Below are 26,371 nucleotides of genomic sequence, written 5' to 3' on the forward strand. Positions count from 1 at the left end.
GACTCGCCCGCGGCCTGTATAATCGGGGACCCGCGGGGGCCAACAACGCGAATAATTGCCGCTGTCCTTCTCGGTCGCCTCGTAACGGAATCCCTGCTCCCAACGTGGAACGTGCCCCCGCCATACGACGTCTCTGTTAACCGCCTCGCCTTTGGCCTTTTAAATTGTTGCGGGTATTTCGATTTACGAGGGGATCGAGCCGATAGAACGGACCGCGAGTAACGATCTTCGCAGGTGGGGTAGGCTTACAGTAGGAGCGAACTGCTGATTCTGGTGTACTAAGTTAGAGATTCTACAGAAATATTAGGCTAGCTTTAGTTTCCTTAGATATTTTTCCTCTGAATTTTTTAGGTAGGTAGATACTATAATTGGGGGCACAGTATATAGGTATATTTTGAAGGGAGATTGCCATTTAGAGGGGTGATAAAATTGACTCTTCTTTCTTGAACTTTTTGGAGCATAATTCTTCATCTTTTATGTATGCAAGTCTGTAATTAACAATTATATACAAAAAATCCTACCATTTCCTTATACCATATCCATTAAACAAAAAATTCAATAAGGATTTCACTAATCTCAATTAACCTTGACTTTCCTACCAAAAAATACCAGCACCAAAGTACTACTAAAAGCCGCCGTCGAGTCTAATTGAAAAGGATGTTCGTAATCTCACCATCAAACCACTTCCCCAAGTCCTTAATTACCTAATCGTAATTAAATAATTGGAAGAATAAATCACCAGCCGAGTTGCAATTAACTCGTCCGTCAAGATATCGCCTATACGCGAGGCCCGTCTCGAGAGAGACACCGAATTATTAGTAAAAGCGATATCCCTCTGCACGCCGAGAGTTCGATTTCACTGGCGCGTAATTGCGATTAATTACCCAGTCGTGGCGGAAGCGCTGGAGGCTGGGAGGAAATGAAATTCGAAAGCGTATGGGAGATTCTGATGGATGGCGGGGGGGATTGTGCAAGCTCGATGCATAATTAATTTCGGTGACGAAATTAGCGGTCATGCTTGTATGAATCTCTAAACACGGTTTTCTCGGATTAGCGCTGCGTCGTGATTAATTACACGAACGCCTCGACCCTCCGTGAGATTGGTACTCGAAGGGACTCGAAGAAGGTTCAAGACCTAGCTTTGCCACACGAAGGAATCGAAGGTACAAATATATTAAAAATCGTTAAAATCAATCACTCGATGTGTGCCGCAACGCAGCCATGACAAAAAGGCCTGGGTAACAAAAGACGAAAGTGTCGCAAGCGTTGATAAATCAGCGATCTCTCTGCATTGCGTAACAGGGCAATTAGCCTCGATTCTATCGAGAAATCAACCTGTTCGCCATCGTCGACGCATACCACTGTCGACCTTTCGAAAAATCATCGTCGATCCATTGTTCTTCTCACGATTGGTTACAATTTTGATCCCTGGTATAACGACAGTCTCCCATAAAACCACAGTTAATGTATAATAATTCAAACGGAGCGTCCAATTATTAATAATTGCTCGCCGTTTGCATGGCGAGGCGACAGCTAAACGCGAGCCGAGTCCAGCGATAAATTAACATCGCGACGATAATCGTCAGCAGGGCTTAGTTTCGTCACCGACAAGACTTCGACGATGGTTTCGTTTAGCGTCGATAAAATATCTTTCACGGTGCAGACACGTCCATTATCGCTTCTGGAATAATTGCCGATAAATATCCGTGAAGCTGGGGGGATGCGTCGACGAACGCGCCCACGTCTCTGCGCCGACCAATCGAGATCCACAGATAAGTCACTGGCCCCCCCACCTTATCAGTCGCGATTATCAAGAATTTATTCTTTCGTGGACACGGCGAAATATTGGCACGCGAAACGAGCGAGCGCGGGGACCCTTTCGTGGAACGAAATTACTTTTTTATGGTGCCTTGCTAATATCTGAGTGGGACTGAGAAGTCGCAGTCGATGCTTTGACTCTGTGCTTGAGTACCTATTTGTCCATGTTTCTGTGTCTGTACTTAATTGTGTGTCTTTGAATTAAAATCATTTATAAAAACAGAACTTTTTGTACATAAACTGAGAAATTACTTTTTTTATTTGAGTTTGCTTATTAATAGGTAAGATTAAGAACAAATGATTACACTTTCAAGAAAATTTTGTTTCATTAAAAATGATTTCAATCCTAAGGCACAGAAGTAACTAGAGGTACAGAAATGGAGACAAGTATTCTAGTTTATTATATTATTAGGATACTTGATGGGTTATGAGTCGTGGGAAGCCTTGGTATGCAAGTTGAAGGTAAAATATAAACAGTGGAATTATTTTATAATCTAGAAAGAAGAAAACCTTGTATTAAATAAGTCCCGAGAAGAATAAATCCTCAATTTCTGATTATTCTCTTGACGTAGAGAAAATATTTGATCATAGAGTTATGAAACTCGAAAGTTGTAATATTTTCTTATCTTGAATCAAGGTAAGGTATGTATAATATGTCAAGTTAAATAGAATCGAGTTACGTAAAATGCAATTCAGCATTATACCTTCTAACAGTAGATCATATTGAACTCGCAACCTCCATCTAGTCGTATAAACCATTCTTCTAAACGCAGCCACCCTCTCTCAGGAATACCACTTAATAAATCAATCCCTACCAACCTGTACGCAACAATCAGCAGTTCGTACGTCCCCAGCAATCGTGACCGACCCGTGTCAATAGAATGTAACACAGAGTGGGCTTGGTTCAGCGTTGGTTCCGCGATCGCGAGCCCTGTGGAATGCAACCACGGCACGTAATAACCGTCGTTCAACTGCCACGAACGTGGCAATTATTCCAATAATTCGGGGTCGCGTAAAGGTCCATCGTAATTGTTTATGCCCGATTCCTAGAGGAACACTCGACACCGCGCAGCGTGCACACGCGCACTTATCCCATCGTAAAGTTAATACGCCCGCGAAAATTCACCGCGCGAGTTTCGCGGTTACCCAATCGTCGTTTTCCGTCACGACAATGGCTCGTTACGGTGCCTTTTTCTCGCGGCGTTTGCCATTCCGGAATCGGCTGCCGCAAGGATTCGGTGCCGTTCGGTTGCGCAGTCCATTATTCCTGGTCGAACCGCGCTGGTAATTGGGGATAACCATTTTCGACTAATTGCCAGCCTCCCGTCAATTACGCGAACCGTTCCCGAGGTCGTCCTAAGCAGAGCTTATGCCGCGTTTATGGTAATCGTTAGCGCTCAAATTTACGCGTGACGCTCTCTACAGATCCTGTGGAAAACACTTACGGTATCCCTGGTTGCGCGAAGGTTAGACGCTGCAATTATTCCCCCAGAGGAATAATGTTATTATTATCCGGTCGATACGTACGGCGTAATTACTCCATTTGCAAGAAGATAATGCTGTCAATTACCCGTGTGTTCGTACGTGTACGTGCACGAGCGATCCTATGGTTTTTGTAACCCAGATATCGGGGAGCAGCTTCTTGGGGCCTGGTATTGCGGCTCTGGCGCGGCGAAATCGCTAGTCTGGACAGTGTCTCGTCTTGGTCTATAAATACCCGTGAAGGTTGAATGAGAATGAGGGAAAAATCGGCCGAGTCTGGTATCAAATAGGTAATGAAATAATTTCGGTGATGATCTCCCGTTTTTTTTTTCTCTCTGTTCACTGAAATCCACCTGCTGCGACGGCTCACTGTTTTACAGTCTGCATACAACCCTCAGGCGCGCGAGGTATCCTTGTTTCCACGTAGTCTCTTCTTCGTTCGAGGAAGATACAAAGTGGACTAATAGTAATCTTCCTTAAACGTGCCACGCGATTTTATGGCGAATCGATTACCGCTTCTTACGCGACCACGAACTATGACTAATAGCTTTCGTTACATTATTTATGGCCAACCGGCGATTACATCCCTCGGCGATTTATGCACCTCTGATCCAGGAACCCGCTCTTGCGATCTGTGGATGAGATTCCTTGTTTCTCGTTCCTTGAACCAGGTATATTAACAATTTTTTGGAGACTTTTTCTGGCTCTTCAGAGTGGATTTTTCTTGAGACTCTCATAGGGTGAGTCATAAAGACCAATCTATGGAAGAGGTCCCCTATTTCCAATTCCTCAAATTAAGGATACGATAAACGTTTCAAAGACCAAAAATAGTGACTTTTATCTAGCTCCTCCAGAAAATAAATTTCTAAAAATCATGATGGGGGTTCAATTCGAAATTGAATATTCTCCTAGACTCTCAAAGGATCAACCTATCCTACACTAGAACACCCCTCGAATCCCACGGGCCGATACCGCGCTCTGACCTTGCAAATAATTTCCCAGAATAAAAGGAATGCACAGAGGCCTTCGAAGTGCCCTCGTCACTGTAGGTCTTCTCCATTCTCTTCTCCAGCCCTTTTTCTCCGAACCCCGCGCCCATTCCTCGAATTCGAGAAACTGGTCCCGCATCAATTTGTTATCCGCGGGATCGAAGCTCGGATCGATCGCTAATAACCTTCCTCCCGAGTCTCCTCTTCTTGCCCGCGTTGCGTGACCGTTGTCGCCGCGATGCTCGCCGTGTCCCCCGTCCCCAAGAAGTCGAAGCGGGCTCAGCTTGTCATCATCGCGGAGGAGGAAGTCGCGTACGTGCCTGGACGCTTTCAGGAAACGGGTTGTCGTGTTTTCTAATTATCCGTGGGGACAAAATCGCTGGAACATGGGCGCGATCGCGCGGAATGCGGACTTGTCCCAGAGAGGAAAGCATCCCGACGAGGCGATCGATTTCTTCGCGATCGTCTGGCAGAAATTCCTCGACTACTTGGACGACGTTCGCGGGCCAAGTTTTCGTGAGCCCTTGAACGACGCCTGGCGTTAATTAATCTCGTTGAAAGTACCAGCTCGGTGTCCAAGGCTTATTCCTCCGTTTTATTTCCATTCCTCCAGCTGAATGACACAATTTATGGCAAAGTAAATTCTTTACGACCTGTGCACGCTCGTTTTACCCGCTGTCACGTCGCGCCTTCGCGTTCGTCTCCGAGCGTGCGCTGTGTGTCCCTTATATTATCGCGTTTATCGGCCATCAAATCGTCTCTCGTTCACGCTCCAACAAGGGGCCGCGGGGAAAAATCGATGATCAGCCTCGCGAGATTACTACCCCCATCGAGAGGCAACTTTGTGCGACTTTGACTCGCATGGTCGTCAATTATCCTCGCTGCGTCGCTCGATCGAACATGTTGCCTCGTCGACGTGGTCATTAAAGGGTGCAATTCATGCGACAAGAAACCATTTCGATTTGGAAAAATCTTGTATTACGCGTAATCTGCGACTTCCGAAGTATCGGGTGTGTTTAAGAGGACTGTGGATAAATGAGGCAGCTGTGCTTTCGGTGTAGGCTCGCCGCGAGTTTATAGAGCACACCTGCTCGACTTTCGCCGCTTTGCTTTCACTGGCGCACGTGTGGTCGCTGATTCGGGCGAAAGGGCGAAGCTACATGGATAATAGTGGCCAAGACGCCCACTATTCTGTTACGTACTGTTTATGTCTTGTGAGAAATAAAAACAATTGAAAACAAATTGAAGCTTCTGTGTCACAAGTAAGCTTCCAGCTCATTCTAAACTGTGACCTTATATCGACACGATAAGGTAGCTCCATGGAGACATAATTGTCTCAGTGAATTTATATCCAGGTAAAACTGTTATTAAATGTCTCATAAAGATTAGAGTCCTATCTGACACCTAAAATGAATTTAAGTAAGTATTAGCCATAGATTTCTCATGGATGGCAAATTAGAAATCACTGGTGAAACTGTCGTCATCTACCTATCTTCTATTAGTTACAAAAAAATATTGTACTATATCTATAGTAAACTACCCCATTCAGTATTAAAAAATGACCCCTTTTTACTACTTTCTATTAGAGTGTCTCAAGATCTAAGTTTCCAATGTTATCTACTATTTCCACTTAATCTAGGCTCGCGTTTCTATTATATCATCAGATTACATCCACATTAGGCACACTCGGATGGATCCTGCGGCCAGAGGAATTCAAGACGTCACTATCCCTGGCGACCAAATGACTGGTGAAGTCAGTGGACCGACGCTCGTCTAGAGCACGCGAAGGGTACATCTGTATCCATACATCGTGGTGTATAACAAGGAAAGCGGTAGAAACGCTGAGCAACACTGATACGAACAGGCAGTGGAGTGCCACGGACACCCACGTGTGACAAGGCATCGCATAATCTACTGGACATTTAGCGTAGGCTGCGTACTAGCCGCGGTGGCTGCAGGTGCTTCGCTGGGCAGGTGAAATTTCATAGCAAATAACACGATCAAACGCGACGTCGCATATTAACTATACTGAAGAAGCTTGGAAAATTGCGGGGACAATCAATGCGGTTGATTGTGAGAGAAAATGTGGGAACGAGACCTGTCGACGAATTGAATTTTCAGTGAAAATAGTATACCGATAAAGGGGGATCTTCACGATGGCGCGTGATTTGAATACAAACGACAGGACCTGATATAAAGTCATGCTTAATGGGGCAATCTTCGAACTATCGACTCTTGCATAAGGTTTTCTCCTTTTTTCGAATTACTTATTCCCAATTGCTATGTGTTTACCGATCATCGTGGAACAGGCATCAAGTGCACGAAGATGCTCGAGCCGCTGCGTGACTTACAAGCCTCAGGTCCATATTTCAGCGGGCGTTAAAGTCGAGGTCGATTCCATCGCGCTGGGAAGCTGTTCGTAGCTCCGATCATTACGCCCGTTATAAGCTGTCACATAGCTCATCTCACGCACACGCACACTATGCTGGCCGAGGCTACTTTTCGATTTTTTCTATTTTGCAATCAGCCGCGAGCGCTTAACGCGTCACTTTCGATCCTCTGCGATACCTCGATCCTGCGCTGAGACGATAGTTTCATTTGGTGGACCGAGGAGGGGAGGCTACTAGATTCGAAGTTTCATGTAAAGGGAGATTGATGGCACTCTGATTCCATCTATCTTTCTGTGGCTCGCCAAGCGGAGCAATCTTCATGTGGTGAGAGCTGGGCAATCAGTGGTAACCGAGCAAATTGACTGTGAATAGATAGATGTAAGATAAGGAGGAAACTAAAGGCTGCTTGGAATATTTTACCAAGGATAAGGTAATTGAAAACTCATTGCTATGCTGCTTCGATGGAAGTAGGATTTGGAACGTTTCAGGAAATGTTCTTTAACAATTTTTGGAGTCCATCAACATTTCATTAAAATATTCTTTTCAGGAAAATTACTTTATCAATCAATCGTTACGTATTATAGAATTTTGGACCAGGACTATAGACATTTGCTAAAAGAAATATTTAGTCATTTCTGAGTTCTAAATATTTTCAATCTTTCCTTTCTCTCAATTTCCGCATCACTAGATAACAGTACCAATACGAAGATAAATGGAAACGACTTATTCTCTGCCTACTTTCATGCTAAACCACAATCAAATAAGCCTGATCAGCAGGTGATCGACGATTCGACGCGATCTGTCTGTTCGCGTGCGCGGCAGGAACTTTAAAGGTTAACCGAAGATGATGTTCTCTTAGTAGACCGTTGCGTCACCGCCACCGCGAGGATAGGACTTTCACTCGACCAACGTGCTCGTCAAAGGAGAGTAAAAAGCGAGACGGTTGCCACGACGCGTCCCTGCGGTCAATTACCGAGGCTCCATACATTGAATCGCGCGAGGACGCAGTTGTAATTCGTCAAAGACGCAGAAGCCATCAGGAGAACGCTGCTTTGCTCGTTTCGTAATGAATGAACGTAATTGGACCTAACTACCCCTCGATCAATTAAACCTTGCATCTACCGCGAGAACCCTACTCTGAAATATCCTTAACATATCTCCAAGTCTGTCCCAGTCACGCGTAAACGAGGTGCTCCAAGTGCCGCGTAGATTATCGTTAAAACTGAAAATCGTGTAGCTCTCTGAACGAGCCAAGAGCGGCGTACATCATCCTCGTGCACGAGGATCACGTTAATTTCCATATCAGTCGCGTTTAATATTTTGTCGGGTCTAAACGAGTTTAATCGCCTCGGTTTAATCGGCAGGGTAATTCTATCGATTACAACGTAATACCGTGTCTCCGTTTCATGTAGCTATTAATAAACTCACCGGTAGAAGAAGCAGCGAAGATGGGGAGTGCCTGGCCGCCGCCTGCCTAAGACTAAGAAAGTGCAGTAGGGGGTCCTCCGATGCCCTCAGCTCGTCCAGAATACGCCTGGCCTCGCCGTAGCTCTCCAGGTATTCCCAGTAAGAGTTCCAAAAGGAGCCAGGGAATAAGTCACCTGGCGACAGGGTACACGAAGGCAATTAAGAGTCGTCTGAACAGACCTGCTTACCTGACGAATTCGATGAATCCACCCCCATCCTCCTCTGCGCCTCTACAGGGTGCTTCCAAACGTGTGGGACACTCTTGAAGAGTATAGTCTAGATACGAAGGCAATGAGAAAAGGTCATGTGCACATATGTCCAGAAATGTATTAGTTTTTTAGCTATATGTGATAGTTTCTTTAAGGCCTATCACCGTGTGAGCCTAGTAAGGTAAATATCCCAGTATCTGGACATTTAAGATGTCACGTGTCTTAGTAAGTGGACAACCTAAATTTCCATGTTCTGACATCTGAATTTCCTCTCAGTGTCTCACATTTTTCTTATCTTTTACGGGATTTGATTCTCTCTGAGCATATGAACTGTTGTTATTGTCTAGGTATGTAGAAGCTTCCCTTTAAAAGTGTCCCACATGTTTGGAAACACCCTGTATATTATGGCTGCCTTTGTTAGACACTGTGTGACCCATATTTGAGCAAGGGGCGGGGAATATCGAACTGGATCACGAGACACGAACCAGCGCGAAATTCGCCCGCGACGAGGGAACACCCGTGTCACGACCGAGAGAGATTCGATCCAGCAATACATCATCCGGCTATCTTCCCTACGAAACTCGTTTCTGTTTGAGCAGAAGCGACCTTTTTCTCTCTTTTCCAGCCTTCCTCGTCTGGTGGGGTCTTCGCCATCACGGAAGAGAGGCTCACGCACCGGGAACATGATTTACTATCGAATCTCTCGTTTCTTTCCTTTTCTTTTCACCTCCTACTCGGGTCCATTATCGACTCGTAGACTTCCTCGTGGAGTACAGCGCGAATTCGTTACCCCTGGGTCCAATTTACGAGAGTCTGCGTTTCTGAGGTTGGATGGAGGTGAGATTGGTCTTGGTGGATAGTTGCAGCAAGGGTCGTAGAATTCTCATTCATTTGATTAATATCTGGACCCCAGAGTGCATTAAATCCACTTGTTTTCTGTGTCACTTAATATCTACACTTTGACTCTGGGGGCTAGATATGTAGATACCGACTTGTAGACATAGAATATTCTCTACGTTAATTCTCTACGTCCCATTATACAAGTTAGGAATTCGACTTAAATATTATTATATTCTCAATAGTAAGACGTAGAACCAAGGAAAATTTCGAAGCCATCTGAAGCCCCTCACGAAGAGGAGGGGTCTTCAAAGTCCCCCAGCCGATAGAATCTAAAATCTGGCATGAAGTCTGTACTCACTCGATTTGAAGGTACTGCCGTTCCAATTCTCGAGTGCTCCACGGATCTGAAAGGAAGCAGAACGGCTGCGGTAGAATTGGCTCTTAAAATACAATGACCAAGATACAGGGAGAGGAGGACGGGGGAGGGCATGTATAATACATGAAGCATAATACACGAATGAGTCGAGTTCGAGGGGCGGTATACGCCAGTCTTGTACGAGGGACGAGATGGAAACGATCGTTTGATTACTTTTTTATATCCACCAGTCATTCCGCTGCCGATACCTTCACGGACAATTGATCCTTTTCGGCAGAAAAATTTCTGAGATGAAAGAGCCGAGAACTCTTGATCGCCGAAAAAAAGTGAGCTGCGTCTTCCACTGTGCGTCGAGTCACGACCTTAGATGGAGGGAAGAAAGTCTGTTGCGTGGATCAGAATATTGGAATCGATTGAGCCTCGATAAAAGTTTGAATAAAGCGTCAGTGTTTGAATGAACTTCTGTGGTGAAAGAGCTAGGAATATTAGAGTTAAAAATTGAGGGAACTCGAAGGGCAGGCGAATGACGAGCATTGGAAAGGAGCATTCAATAAGGACACGAAGACAATTTTTCAACTTCACAGCGCGTCAATATCAAGCGGCAGCTCGAACAGCACGAGGCTAAATCACGTCCTCGAAACGAGCATACATTTTGTATGTTGAATTATGACGCAGCATTATGTCCAATCAGGACATCATCGGGGGAGCGTGGCTGACGTGAATAAGCTCGGTAGTCCTTAAGGCTCTTTCTATCAGCGGGCATTAAGGCGTCACCAGGACAGGCGAAATCTCGCTCGAATAATAGATAACGAACAACAACCACGAACAATTCGTCGAGGAATAATGTATGCTCCTTTATTTCCTGCCAAAGCCATCAAACTGACTGGGGCGATTTATTTTTCAAGAATATTGTATTTATCTTGATTTGCCATTGAATAAAATGAAAGGTGAATAAGTATCTTCAGGAATTATGTATCCTTTGAAATCTTAGAATTCTTAACTTTCCAAAAGGTACAGGTGTAAATCGCTGAAAGCTCGAGCGTAATTAAATAGTTACTTGATTGACTCCCCTCGTTAACGTTTAATCTAAACAAGGCCGTAGACCCGAGAGAAAGTTGCATAAATGAAAATTTAATCTGCCGAGTCCCCCTAAGTCCATTCGACAAAACAGTCCTCGGAACAATGCTCCCTCGCAGCAGGTTTCAGCGTTTAATTTCAACGCGGTCGTAAAACGAGGAGAAAGTCGCGTAAATAAGTCCCTGGACGAAGGATCGCCGCGAAACGCGAATTAACATTTCCCGGCGTGTAAATTATCGCGAATAAATATGAGCGTTTATCGGATATCCGACAGCTGGCCTCTTCGAGAGATCGTCGACGACGATCCCTGTTAATTGCCCCCGAGCTACAGGTGACAGAAGCCTAGTAATAAAACAGGTTGCTTCTTCGCGCAGGCTCGCGCTAACGATCAATTTGTTGCGCTTTAATTGCCGCGTTTGCGCGAGATACCGCGGCTACGATCGAGCAAAGCTACTACGACGCGTCTATTACCGATTTCAGGAAGCGGCCGAGTCGCTCGAACACCTTGGGGCACGTGCTCCGGGAAAATGAATGGAGAAGCAGCTCTCTGCCGGGAACCTAGTTCAGGGGACGGGTCATCAACCTTCTCTTATCCAAGCCTTAAAAAGACGACCTAGAATTATGAGCTGCTGACTCATAAACTACGCGATAAGGCATCTTCAACGGGGCGACGTGCTGGGTTTATACATCGCGCGGTCGACGAGAATTATTTCACCCTTTTATACGTATACCTTAATTAATTCACGAAAAAAGTCTCGATGACGATGGGATATTCCGGGTTCAGACGATAAACAAATTCTTTACGAGCTATCTGACGCGGAGATTGGGTGTCGATGTTGCAACGATGCGAGGCTAAGGCGGCGGGATCTTTGAATTGGGAGATATTAGGAATTGCTTTCAAGTAGCTATTCAAATTTTCAAAATTTTACTTCATTATCTGAGAAGGGCTGGAGGGACAATCTGCTGAGTGAATTAATTGACAAAACTAAGATACGATTCAAGTACTCCAATTTTCATGTATGTAATCCAATTTCCAATGAAGCACCCACATCTCTGAATTATCCACTCGAACTCAATTTAAATCACCCCACGCACTGATCCTCCTCCACCATAACAATCAACTCGAATCTCAAAAATAAGCTCATCCAACGAACACAGAAGATCAGAATGATCCGACAAGCAATCGCGAGCGGGATTCAAAATCAGCGCGCGTCGATCGCATCGGAAGGGATCCTCGCTGTATCTCTCGTTAGGTTTCAGCGAACGATTCGACCGTGTCCTTCCTGCGCCATCAGTGACTGGTCCCTTGGAATCGAATCGAAAAGAAGAAAACGAAAGACACGCATGTGCGCGCGTAGAATCTCGAGTTGCGTGCGCTGCATCGTCACGTAGCCGCGGACGTGTCACGGTGCGTCGGCGTGTCGATGCGTTTCTTATATTGTCAGATTGGTATCTATGTTAAGAGGAGGCGCGGTGTGCGCGCGGCTGCGCGCCTATGCATTTATGCATCGCATTATGCACGCGGAGATGCGTACGAGCTCGGTGACCCATTCGTTTCGTTATTCACCAAAGTCCGATCGCGCTCGATTAATTATGAATTATTCATATTCATGAATCGCTGGGGACTCGTAAATCGGCCCCGTGATGGGAGCGGGCGAGGAGGGCTCGTTAAATCATTCAGTATCGGTGGATCGAGCCTTATTTTCCGATACGGTCGAAACAAAAATCCTGAGTGCTACCGTGCGCGATTATAATGCATAGAGGATCGCTAGAGAGGGTAGATTGCGAGCCACGGTCGATCGGTCTAGGTCCAGGGAATAGATGATCGCTGGGGCCAGCGATTATCGCGGAGAATCGGCAATTTTTCGCCTCTGTCCTCTCAGAGGCGGTTTTAATTACACGTCGCGCGAGTCGTCCCTTCTGACCGATGCGTCCATCCACGAGGCGACGTGCAGGGCGAGTACGTGGAAGGCGTTCCCAAAAAAACAGGTCAGACAGGGCGTTATTAGGGTCCATGCGTGGGCGGTTCAGCCACCCATTATTATTTTATAGTCGCTGGATGGTCTCTATAAAGACTTTTTTCCTCTCGCTCGAGATCGCCGATCGATAAATGAGATTCGATGCACCTGCATGTACCAGGTGATCCTGTTCGATGTCAATACGCTTTCCTATTCCGTTTATGTAGAACGACGATGGGACCATTTTCGTCCAAGGTCCCATAAACAATTACCGAAGCGATAAATGACTTGTCTTCTGAGCCTTAATCGTACGAGTAGCCTATATCGTACATGATGGAAGACAAATTCGTAATTGGGTTAGGAGGGACATTTTTTACCCCATCCTTGATTGCCACCTCCCTTATCGCCACTCCTAAATATTATAGTGATATTATACTGATATTATAAGCTCGTAATATCTTTTACCTGCTACTATATTTTCCTCTTCGAGATCGGCGATCGATAAACGATGCTGTAGTGGCGCTAATGGAGGACAACGTCGGAGATGTTTATGAAAATTACTGGCAAACAATTCTTATTCGATGACGACAGTGTTAATTACTTTGTGGAGATGAGACTAAGAGGTCTTTATAACTGCTTCTAATTTCGGGTGAATGAACCTCTCGTACAAGTCGTCCCTTGTCCATGCTTTTTCACGTCTTGATAACTGAATGAATGTGCAGAGATACACTGTATAATCTAATAGGTATTCTGAAGTCCCCTGGTTTATTCTATCACTTCTCATTATTCTCACCTTCAAGTCCAAGAGAAGCTACCAATGCAAGATATGCTTTCAAAAAGGCATTTTTTATATTTCATCAGCTTCTGATTAAGCTAACTAATTGCAAGTTCATGAAGAGGGTGTACCATATCTCCTGGACTCTCTTTTATATTTATTTTCCTCATATTGAGAGGTTTCAACACATTGGAGACCAAGACCAATTTATTGGGTCAAGAGATAGCTGTCCTCATGAACCAAAGACACACTTGACTCATTCTTATATTTATATAGAAGACTGTTGTCCAATAAAGACAGCTCTGCCAAAATCCACTGATCTCGAATTTCTTTAGAACACAACGCGTGGGATTCGTTCCTCTGGCCCAGTTTCCTCAGCAACTCCAAACCAAGCAACCCAGCTCCAGATTCACCAGGAAATTCCCCGTTTTCCTCGCAGACTCTCTCTAGAAGCCCTCACACAAGCGCAAAAGGAAAAGTTTCGCGGTCGAGCACACGTGCGCGCAATTTGGGCTGCCACACGTGGATCAGGGGTCCCGGGGGCAGAGGGTCAGGCGCGTGGGCAGGGATGTAAATCTCTTCATTCTTTTATCGTGGCGGGACGAACGCGTTCGTCTTCATTGCCAACAAGAGCGTTGGCCGCCTCGGAGAAAGTAGATTCGCGGCTGAAGAGCTCTCCTTCTCTTTCCTGCCAGCAGGCACGGCTCGCCTCTTACTCGCGACTCGCCACGGACCTCTTCGATCATCGTTTCGGCGTCGTAAAGAATCCCACTGACTACCGTGACCAACGAACCGCGTCGGCGGGGAAAGACTTTTGGGAGGTGGCAGCGAGAGACCGTGACGCGGAAAGGGCGCGATTCGAATTCCATCGGGGATTATTGCGACTTACGGGACCACCTTGCCACGGGCACCGATGGAAATTTATCGATCCGTCACGATCGACGTCGATCCTGCCCGAGTATGCTCGTAACTCGTGGTCACACCTTGCTCTCGAACGCGACCGATTAACGAGCTGCGTGGATCGAGACCGCGGTTCCTTGATTATGCAAGCCAATATGAATGTACATTTTTTTGGAGCTTGGGGGAAGAGGGTGGTAGCTTGGGAATGGTATTTCTGAGACAACTCACGCAATGCAAAAATTGTTTTGGAGTAGGTACTGAACTTAGGATCATTCCATGTGAACTGGGACACATTTCAAAGTAGCATCTTGGGTCTTGCTCAAATTTTTATATACAGAGTACCCACGTGAAAGGATTTTTTTAAATTTTAGGAATTATGGATTTTATAGCTCCTTGAAGTCCAGGGTGATCGGTTTAACTGGAAAGCCTCTAATAGTGGTTCGTTTCAACTCCTTACATTAAGAAAATATGCTTGTCAATAATGGAGGAAGAGTCTTCGTATTGACAAAAAAGGTCCATCGTGTGATAAAGAAACTAATATGAAAATTAAATTGTGTTCTACCAGTGACGATTCGTTTCACGATGCTGAAGCATCGTCTGGCAAAGCAGGGTTTCCGGTCTAGAAAGGGAACGGGTAAGGCGACCTGGTGCTCTCGTCTCGCTCGTGGCACGAGCATTAATCAAACCGGTGGCCCCCGATCTCCAGACACCCTAGGAAATCGCGAACGTTCTCACCGCGGCACGCTTTTATCCCCGACAGGAGAAAGTGCGTTTCGTGGTATACACGCGTCTGTTCGTTCGACGGACCGTTGTTCTCGCGTGTTCGCCGAGTCTGAACGTCTCGCCATTATAATCGAGCGAGGACCGACCGAGCACTCAGGGCCGTTTGCGAATTCCTACTTTCACGTTATAGCTATTTGCTATTCTGGCTTATCTCTCCCTCCTTTGCTGCGTTTCTGAGCTTAGCTGTGCTGGAAAATTGGTCCACAGGTTGTTTTATTATACACTGGTGTCTTCTAATTCACTCCTGTAGTTATATATTTCTAATGTATGTTGTTTCTTAGGTAGCTTTTTTGTCCTACTTTGTTGCACTCTTGTGCTCCGGGTTTTTACTTTATTCTGTACTTTTGGAATTGTTTTCTTTATATTTCTTTGTGTCAAGTGCTTTTTCTCCATAAGATCAGTAAATAATGATAGTAATAAGAAGATTGAGATGTGTTAGAATTGGAAGATTTTAGGATATAAATATTTAAGAATTGAAAGATTTGAGAATTCTTGAATTTTAGAATTGAAAGACTTAAGACTTGAGAGATGTAATAATTGAAAGATTTTAGAATTGAAAAACGTTAAAACTAAAGTACTTGAATCATATCTCATTTCAGCCACTCAATCCTCCTAAATTGTTCCTCCAACCCACAAATCGCCTAGACATCTGCCAGACGAGACAACGAAGTCCTTTAAACCCTCCCAAACGACGGCCGAAAATGCTCGCCAACTCGTTCAATTGACGAGGTCCATATCCGGAAGGTGGTTCCCTAGGAATCGATTCTCATCCTCGCGCATCGGTATGCGCGTCCAAGAGATTACGCTCAGGCTCTCTGTCGTCCTACACGCATACGCTCGGATGATTAGTTATGACCAGTCCTCTTATGAATTACCTCCGAGCCGCGGACGGCCATTACACAGCGCCGCGAACATCCGGTCGGGGCCTCTCCCAAGGGAATTCTAATCGCCCCGGTGGTCCATCGTACTTCGCCGCGTCAGTCCAGCTCGAGGCACGAAGGTCTTGGACAAAGTTGCAAGGGAGACGCGCAATTAAACGACGACAGGGACTAATTCGCGCCGAGAGTCCGCGCGATTACGCTCGTCGACACTCGACGCGGGCAGTGCATCGAAAAATGCTCGCCAGGCGAGAAGAAATTAGAAATCGATAGGAGGAACTGGTTCCATTAGCGATGCAATCGACGACGACTGAACCTCCGAATCTGGGCGTTTATCACTGAACGCCCCCGAGAGCCTCGGGACCAAATGTCTCCGCTAAAAGGCGAGACCACTGGTGATTGAGCCTTCCCCTTTCGAGGATTTTTATTTCCACAGAAGCCTGGTCGTTCGCGCGTCGGACAGCTTATCCTCGCGCTAAAAGCTCGCGCGTCGATTAGAGGCGCGTTACACATAATCTGACGATGGAATTTCTTTGTCGGAGGATGGAATCGTGGGGACGAGCTCTGGTCGGGGGTATTAAACCTCCGGCTGACGTGATGAATACGACGACGAGGCGAGAGGGTCTTTATGAGCGCGCGACTGCTTTCAAGAAACCGAGAAATTAATAATGGGAATTTTTCTGGGATGCAAATTGAGCGGCTCTTCCTTCATTAGCCACTCGATGAAGCTTCCTGGGGTGTGCTTAGTCTTGGGGCACATCATTTATCTGCTTTTTAGTTTCGTGTTGTATAGGGTTGTGCTACTGTTTGTGGATTGAATGGATTGAAATACCCACTAAAGCTACTTTTGCAACTACATTCCTATTATTCTAGTGAAATGAAGAGATTGCAAGTTAGTTTTGAAAAAACTATACTCGAGTCACTCTAGTATAGCCTCTGAGCTACAGAATTATTCTGACTTTACAGAACTTCACACAACTATTCTAACTTTCGAGAGCTTTACAGACCTACTCTAACAGCAAGCCGATATCGAGGTAAAGGACTTTCCCGCGTGAGGTCGCAGCAAAAATTAAACTGGAACGCGCCAGTGCCCCACCCCTGGCCAAGAAAAATGAAACCCTCGCCGATGAAATCGAAACCATTCTCGGCGATCCGGTATCTCGGAGAGTCCACTTTCCCGACGAAACGCCACGACGACGATCATCCACCTTCCCCAGCGCACGTTCGTCTCTCTTTTTTTTTTTTTCCCGCCGCCTCGTTAACCTCCTCCTCCGCGACTGCTCCACTTTCAGCCCCTCCAGTCTCCCGTTCTTTTTTCCCGCCTGATTCGCGGGAACTGGAGGCCCGAGGGAGCCGAGGAACGACTCTCCCTAATGCGAATAAAATTGCGTGTCTGATCGCCGCGAACCTCTCCATTCGTCGGAGTCGCCAGAAGTTGGCAAGAGGAACTAACGCGTCGGTGCTCGACGACTCTTTGATCTCCACGCGATAACGTACTCGCTGCTGGACGATCGCGCGCGCCACTTAATTAATTTTCCAGCATTCTTCCCGAGGATCCTCCCCCTTCCTCCCTACCGCGGAATGCGCCTGCGCTATCTGTACGCACCATCGCCAGAATTTTCTGCCGCGATACCGCGGGGAGTCGTGACTTCTGGTCGGCTCATTTTTCCCCCCGAGGCGCCGATTACACGCTGCCACTCGGCTTTTTCGCTCCCACCCTGTCCCTGGAGGATCACGGGGCAATTAACATCCATAACCATCAAACTGAATTACGAACAGTATCCGCTTTGTGGCTTCTTCGGGTTAGATGGAGACGCGGAGGACGTCGAGGAGAGCCAATGAACGACTCGGATCCGGATCCCTGCACTTACTTTGCCAGGGGAACCTGTTGATTATGAGGAGATCTTGCGGAGGGTCGTTATCCAAAACTCGATTTATCTGAATATAGCGGACCTGTTCACGGGTGCTGGTACTTAGGAGTGCTTGGCGTTGAATTCACGGATCGACGATGATTTCATTAGATTGAGATTGGGTAAACGTGTGCGTGTTAGTAATTGTGGAAGCGGTGTAAGTGGAAAGACTGAAAAAATCGAATTTGTTGCTTATTTTAGAAGGAAGATCGATGAAACACGGGATATGAGATGAATTCGATTTTTTAGATATTCCACTTAGACCATTTTTCTCGATTACTAATTGTGGATATGTAGATTTTTAATACACTACTAGACCCTCACTTTAATGTTAGATTTCAGTGTTAAAACCTATATCATATTTACATAAAAATTGGAGAATAATTATAAATAAAAACTGGTGTCATGAATTAGTATCCTCAATCTCTGGAACCTCATAACTAAAGTAACTGAACATACAGTCTTAGCCGTTCTTAGATTATTTACTTACAGAGACATTTGACATCTTAAGTGTTCAGGTATTGGGACATCTACCTTAAACGTCCCTCGATCTTTTGACGAGACGTGGAAGAAGAACGATGCTCGCGAAACCGCAACTCCTCTGATTGGCTGCTTTCACATTCTCGCGTGTCGACGAGGAGGGGTCCCTGCCCCGCAGGTGCGTGAACATTACCGCATTGTGCAGAGTTTAGTGTGCAATAAAGCGCACGGGCAGAAAATCCCCGCGTGGCAGAAACGATCGCAGCTAATTCCGCGGGCGATGCTTAAAACGGTACTTTAACGACGACGATCTCGATACGACGTAGGACGAGCCGACACGGCGCTACCAGAAAACGACGTCGTTTGCCGACGGTGGAATTAGAAGCCTGCGAAACAGCCCGAGAGACCGTCTGTTTTCTTAATAGAAAACGATCTTAATGGAAAGATCTTAATAGATCTGCTCCTGCCAGGGCTTCTAGTGGGGGAGTTCAAGGAACTGGAGGGAGACAGAGCAGGGTCTAATTGGAACACTATGGCGAGAATTCAGACAAGCTGAAAAGTTAGGAAAATTTAGAAAAACCTTAGGGAAATTAAGCTACTTGATCTGACATTCTAGGTCCTTGGTCCCAAGTTGTGGAGGCACAAAGTACATATTTTCTTATGGTAGAAAGATATAGAATGTTGGGTACCAGCGCTTGCGAGCCAGCGCTGACAAATCGACAAGCTGGAATGGAAAGGAATGAGAAGAAATCAATGAGTGAGAATGAGAAGTACCAGCGCTGGCTCGCAAGTGGTGACCAGGGTTTTATGTGCTTCTATCCTTAAGAAACCCCTCAGTCATTTCTAGCTGCAATTATTTGTATAGAAAATTTCATAGTATAAGTACCTAGACTATTAGTCTTCAGTGGGATGGCTTGTATTAACACCTATTTAACTGGTATGGTGAGGTCGCAGAATTTATACTACCTCAATTTTAATATTAGTGAATTACTTATCTATATCTATGGATACTAATAGATGTCTATGTAACCAGGTAAAGTTGCTTTGGATTTTCAGGGGAAACTCTGAAACTACTGAACCGATTTGGAAAATTCCTTCACTGTTTAAAAGATTATTTCTTCCCGAATGACACAGGCAATATTTATATAGTTTCAGTGAATCCATAACACCCTCATAAGCGAAACTATGGGCAAGAGCTACACCTAGATAATAAACTAGAAAATTGTGAATTTTCTGCTCAGTACTATTAATTATTTTCAATGAAGGAATAGAACTTGAAAATACAACTTGAAAATTAAGTCACTCAATCAATGTCCTTTTTGCGAAAACCACTCGAGAAGAAATTAACCCTCCAACACTTGGTCATCCCTTCCTAGAACGCAAAATGACTAGAAAATCAGAAGCTCCCAGTGCAAAGGATTAAAATAGCAGAACAAACGAAACTCAAGTAGCAGGAACTAGAGTGTGTTGGTCCAGCAGTCGCGTTCCCCGATGCACCGAGAAGTGCAGGTGCACGTGCGCATCACGGCGCAGTCTGGAGCCGCCGCCATGACCGCGGTTACCGTGGCGCGCTGCGTCTCGCAAAAACGTAATTTACGGTCGTACCGTGGCAACGTCGAGAAAGAAAGAGAAGAAAGAACGATTCAGAGGCAAGAGTAGCCTGTGCTCTGTCCTTCTCCACGAAATTCTACGCTCAATTGCCGAAGGAGACGGTGACGATGAAACGATAGAAGAAGAGGGACGATCCGCGTGTAACTCGTTGCTGGATCCTCTTCGAGGAATCCTCCGAGGTCTCTCGGTGAAGCCAGCGGTCGTGAGAAGGGAGGAGACGGGCCAGAGGACGCAGGAAGAATCCTCAGCGGCAAATAAAGTCAGAGAAGTGTACGTCCCTCCGCGGGGTGTTCCTCTTCGCTGCTTGTTCTCGTTGGACAGAGAAAAACAGAGGAAGAAGCGAAAAGACAGCAAAGGGGGCAGAGAGAGAGAGAGGCGTCTCCCTCGCTTCCCAGGTGCGCGATTGCTTCTAATTGCCAGCGAGCTGGGCCCCGAGGCGCTGCCAAAGTGAAATTGCTCCGTGGCCGCGGAGACCGCGAAGGGCTCGACGCGACAACCGACCGAAATAAAAAGCAATGGGGAAGAGAACACTGGACCGTGGCTCGTGATCCGCTTCGGGAACGATTCCAGGCGTTTTTACTAATTAACCTTCGGTCTCGAGGGTTTTGCCCACGCTTGGGCTACCGAAAACGATGGTAAACGAAAAGGGACGAGCGAAACTGATAGGGCAGACTGAAAGAAGATTTTGCTAATTATATATGATACTAGCAAAGTGGAAAATCTCTTTAATAATCTTTTTTCGGTAATTTAACTACCCTTAATTAGATACTTATTTTTCAGAACACTGGTATTGTCTGAGTGTTCTTCTGAAAGATCCTTTTTTAACAAATTCCACGAGTAGCAGATAGGCAATAATTCCTTTTTGAACTATTTGAAAATGTCTTTGAGGATCTTGAATTTACTATCAAAAATTAAATCTGTAGGAAGTGTATGAATGTAGAGAGTGTTTGATAATAGGTGTCAGATGTTTCAAAAGGTGATTCGACATGTTAAAATAGGACGAAAATTAAGAATGATGAAACTGCTGCTGAGAGTTCGATTCAGAGGTACTAATTATCTCAAAAAATGTCTAATACTTGTGCGAAATATGTCTGCCTTGAGACATATTCTACTGCCAGCGTGAATTAATCAAGTCAAAGTCAGACACAGCGAAGTCAGTAGAGTAAGCTCCAAGTCAGACATACTTTACATATATCTTAGGCGTTTTTTCATCAATTAATAACTTAGAAGTGAAGTCCAAACCGCCACTTCAACATTCTTAATTTTTATTCTATTTCAGTATCTAGAATCGCTTCTCAAAATCTCTAAGCCCTATTACAGCACACCCTGTATAATCAAAATGTTTGTGAAGTTTGAAATTCAGATCCCCCATTGAAAAAGCACGGAAGCCCGAAGCGATAGCAAATCAGGCCATAAAAGCCACATACGCCTCATCAGGCGTGGTCCAGTCCTCCAGCATCGGGGGTCCATCGAGGTCGATCGATCTGCTCGCGAAACTCCACTCCCGTGCAAAAGAAAACCCTCGACCGTCTCCCCATAAATTTAATACCGAACGAAAATGATCTTCGCGTACGTGCCAGCACGAAAAAGTCCCGTGGATCGTGGCCGAGCGCAGATCGAGTGATACACCATAACCGAGGGCGCTCTCGAAAAGCATCGAAAGAGGGCTCTCGAGCACGTCGACCGTTGCCATAATTAATACGCGTCGATCGACAATAATCGCTTCGCGCGAGGAGGATCAGGGGCGCGAATCTGGTGGTAGCCAAGGAGCCTCTCGATCGTTACATTTGCATGGTTTTTGCGGGGAGGAACTTTGTTATTGATGGGCCACGTTTCGAGGTGGCTGTATAAAGAAGGTAGGCGTTTCCTGCGAACCCCTAGCGACGTTCCCTCGCTGGCTTCGATGCTTTTCACTTTACGAGGCCGTTGCGCATCCTCGCGGCCAGGATGCTCGTTCAGGCCGGCGCACGTCATGTAAAAGTCAATATTTATGAGGGTGCTAACCACCGTCATCGCTCATCCCGACTCGTTAACCAGCTCCGCCGGCGCGGCTTTGTGTTTACATCCGAAGGACAGGCATCCTCTTTATTGTCAGCTCTAAGAAAACACGTCCACTGTCCGCCCGTAGCTGGTACGTGCCTGGCCTCGGGCGAGCCGAGAGGCTTATCAGCGAATAGGGAAGCTCGACCACGCTATTTTCCACGGGTGTTTTTAGTGAAAACACCTTGGCGAACGACCGTGGACACCTAGAAGATTTCTTGCGCGTCGCCTCCAATAGCGAGGGATCCATGCGTGTTTATATTTGTGGCGAGAGAGTGAAGATGGGGAAAGAGGGCGAAACGCGGGGGATGATGATGTTTGGGAGATTTGAGAGTTTCAAGTTTCTATGAAGAGATTCTAAGAAATACCTACTAAAAACTATAAATTGAAATATAGTACGTGAAACTGTAGTATTAGTGTAATCAAATTTCATTGAATGTTTGAGGTGGAGAGCGAGTGATAAGGGAATGAGAGGGTAGTATGAATTAGGAGAGCGAATGAGTGTGTAAGTTGATCTCTCTGATCCTTCCCACGAGACATCCCTCATTGGGTTCTAATTTATGAAACTAATCTAGATATTTAATCGACGAAAGTTGATAAAACTGAATTTTAAGTACTCCCCACATTAAATCTAATTTTGAGTATGCAATAGGATTGAAAGTAGATGGTATTTGTCAGTGTACGATGATCTTAAGAAGAATCTCCAAGTCCCCGCGGCCCTGATCACCCGCAATTCTCTTTCGAAAAGGTTACGCAGCACTCGAGCCATCGCAATTGCGACACGGTAGTCGCGGGGAAAGGCAACGTGCTTCGCAGAAGCAACAGGTGCCGCGCGAACTTGAAAACGTGACTCGGTTCAAGTGTCGCCATCTCTCAAGCATGAATCAGCCTGCCTAGCAGGGAACCGTGAACAGTCAGTCGATAAGAAGAGCTCTACCATCCGCGAGAGAACTATACGAATTTTCTATAACATTTTCTGTACATTTCAGTCGCTAGGAAATAAAAATCTGTGCATTCAAGTCGAGTATCTTGCAATCACTTCAATCGATAATCGAAAACTGGCGTATACCATAGACTGGGGTAGTTAGATCAACACGAAGGGTCTAGACTTGAGATATTGTTAAGTTTCATGGACTCACCCTTTGGCAGTGCTCAGCAGTAACCACCGAAAGGTCCGTGAGGGGTTTGAAGATGACGTCGTGGAATTCGGGGTAGTTTCGCGCCAAGGGTCGCGCGTATAATTCTTTGGCGCTGCAGAGGGCTTCATGGTACTCCTCTTCAGCGTGGAGGAGCTTCTCCGTTGCCCTGTACTTACGATCTGTGTCTGTAATAGAAATATTAATGGTAAGAAATACGTAGAATACCAGGGTCCAAGACTCTATTGCTATACCTGTATCTAATACTGTACTTTCATTATAAAGCTTAAGTAAATGTTAGTAATGGGCCTCTTACCCTAATCTTTTTATTTTACTTAGGGTACGAGACCCTATTACTATGCCTGAACCTATTACTGTACTTCCATATAAAATCTATGTGAAGTGCAGTAACAGGTTCAGGTAGAGTAATAGGGTCTCCACCCTAATAAAAATGATTTCTTTTCCACTATATATAAAATAGAGCCTCACTTATTATGAAAAAGAAGACCTGAACTTACAAACAAACTTACAAACTTACCTCCAATCGGATCGAACTGCCTAGCAGAGTCCTCAATAAGCAAAACCTCTCCATGCAAGAGTCCCACATCAGCAGCAGGGTCGACTTCGGCCCTGGACCCAGCCAGCAACAATCTGGGCCTGCATACTCGGTATTTCAGCAGCACAGGAGCGACCACGGTCGAAATGGCTCCAGGAGACACGCCAGGCAGCTGCAATGAAACCAAAAGCATCACAAATGAATACAAGGATAACCGATCCCGAATAGGATCCCAGCTCACGGTTATAAAGTATCAAATGAACACGCTCCGCGGCGTAATCCTATGATCACGCATCGGTCATAATTTTTCAAAGATTCTACGATTCCTCGTTCGATACCTGTTTCGCTGGCCTGTTCTCGAGCCCCACGGAACATCCTAATTACAAGGGGAGGCCAGGGGAGGTTGGTCGTAAAACGAGACCTCGAGACCAAGTTAGACCCCGAAATAGCCACGTTATTGCGCGCGTAAAGCCGCACAACCTGTCGGATTCTTCTACGCTCGAAATTTTGAGCTGACTCGCGAGGGACGCGCGATCGAACGACCGTACGCGAACGGGATGCCTCTCTCTGCGGGAGGAAGATCGACCACGGCCAGATATTTACGATCTGACGACGTAACAGGCCGTACCCTGGCCAGGATCAGATAAAATTCGCGAGCCACCAGTTACACCGGTGAAACGACCTGCGTAACCTGGCTTTGGCGCTCTTGCGTGTATCGAGGCGAATATTTTCGAGTTTCTTTTAGGCTTGATACATGTGGAGCTGTTAATAAGTGGGGAACGAGTCTAACCCTTAACTGGTATGATGGCAGTTTTATCGCGTAATGTGATACAATTATTGCTATTTCAGTAACAAGAATGATTAATAGATGGCGGATTTTTATGCATTTATGGAAATTTAAAATGTAGGTATACAAAGTTACAAAATGCATATGATGCTTAAAAATATAGGAAATAGGAAAATAGAGTGCAGATTCAAGTATTTGAAAGATGAAGTGAATTTTTAAATAGTTATTAATTCTGTCTAATGATTAATACTAATAAGCAGAGAATTTGCAGATATTTTATACTAATATTCTAAACTAATACTAAAATTCGAGATAGTATAAATGCTGAGTCCATCATGCTAATATTATAAAATATAAAAATTCAGTGATTTTGCACTTTGTCGTGTTATTCTACGCGAAATTCAATGCAAAAATATTAATACTGCCACATGCTACTATTTAACATTATATTCAATAATTATTACGCTTGGTATACTAAAATTATGCGTAATATGGCGAGAGATCCTCAAGGTACAAAACTATAGTTCTGTACTTCATACGATTTTACAAAGAAAAATACCAGAATTTACTTAATTTGTCCTTTGCTGTATTTCTACGCGTAAAACTATGTATCTGATAACTTATATGATAACTTGGGAAATTGCAAAACTGTATTTAATGATAAAAATTGTGAACATTACCTTGTAATTTGTACGACAAAACGACGCATTACCGACTCTTCACCACACAGCGTTCTCCAGTGTAGAATACACAGAATTTTTACACAAAAACACCAAAAATCGAAATATTGAGGCCACGAATATAAAAACTGAGTGAAATAATGAAGGATTAAACTTTTTTTCTACGGAAAAGTGAATGAAAAGCGAGAGTCGATCTTGGCGTCTCAACAAGCGGGAGACAACTGCTAAGAGGCAACGCGCAGGCGCAGAACAATCACGTGACTGTGACATGCGCAGTAGCAATCACGTGACCGTGGTTCAAATATCTGTAGTTCTCCTATTCATCTATTCAACATGTTTTTACAAAATATAACTTTCCTCAGATAAATAAATTGAAGAAATCATTTCTAAACTGTTCAGCGATGACTTTACTATTTAAATACTTTTATGCAGCATCCCAAATCTAGATAAATATGCATTAAATCACACTCCTTTGAGTTGCGCCACCTTTGCAATACATGCGCGATACATTTAATTGAATACAGTTGCATTGACCATACCAACAATCAAATACCGAGATAATACTTTAACTACTGCTTCGTTTATTAGACAGTAATTAATAAATGAACGATTTTTCAAATTATGCGTTACTATAAATAGAAGCAAGTCTAATCTCAACTATCCTTAATAATGTGTACATACCAATGACTGAAACGAATGGAGCGCAGGGCACGAAATTATAACGTGTTGCAGAAGTTGGGTACAATTTCTCTTAACCCACGACCAAGCCAGTAACCTTACGCTACCATAGCAATTATCGCTGGCACAGTAACCGCCTGGACAATGCAATTTAATCTCGCCCCAGAACGCTACACCGAGTACAGTTTACACCGACATCGGACGCCGATCTTTCTAATCGCCGTTCCTGGAACGGCTTCGACCATTACACAGGCTCGCGAGGGATTCTTCGCCGACCGAATAACCAGTTGAACGTGGATCTCCTCCGCGCAGATCACGAGGTAGTACAATCTCGACGATACGATCGGTATGATTCGGAAGAATCCGGTAGTCGAGCTCGCTTCTCCTGTACCGTTAATCATAACGAAAATCCTTTTTTTTTCCAGCGCAAAGAATGCGACCCCCTACCCACCCTGTGCAGGAATTCGCTGGGTTTATTGTGTCTGCGCGTCTTCTCTCCCAGCTCTGCGTTTCGTTGCACGCCAGAACCACATTCTTTTCGATTATCGAGC

General features: G+C 45.1%; 1 protein-coding gene across 2 annotated transcripts in view; it reads right to left on the bottom strand.

Annotated features, from left to right (window-relative positions):
- The window catches only part of LOC143178357 (uncharacterized), a 185,131-nt gene that overhangs the window by 122,115 nt on the left and 36,645 nt on the right, over positions 1-26,371 (bottom strand). For both annotated transcript variants that reach the window (XM_076376958.1, XM_076376957.1), the window contains exons 2-5: positions 23,658-23,847; positions 23,123-23,307; positions 9,554-9,599; positions 8,108-8,280 (exon numbers count right to left, since the gene is read on the bottom strand). In XM_076376958.1, the coding sequence (XP_076233073.1) occupies positions 8,108-8,280; positions 9,554-9,599; positions 23,123-23,307; positions 23,658-23,847 (594 nt within the window). The remainder of the gene's footprint in view (positions 1-8,107; positions 8,281-9,553; positions 9,600-23,122; positions 23,308-23,657; positions 23,848-26,371) is intronic.

The sequence above is a fragment of the Calliopsis andreniformis genome, chromosome 4 (assembly GCF_051401765.1).
Source record: "Calliopsis andreniformis isolate RMS-2024a chromosome 4, iyCalAndr_principal, whole genome shotgun sequence".
In the NCBI taxonomy this organism is placed as follows: Eukaryota; Metazoa; Arthropoda; class Insecta; order Hymenoptera; family Andrenidae; genus Calliopsis; species Calliopsis andreniformis.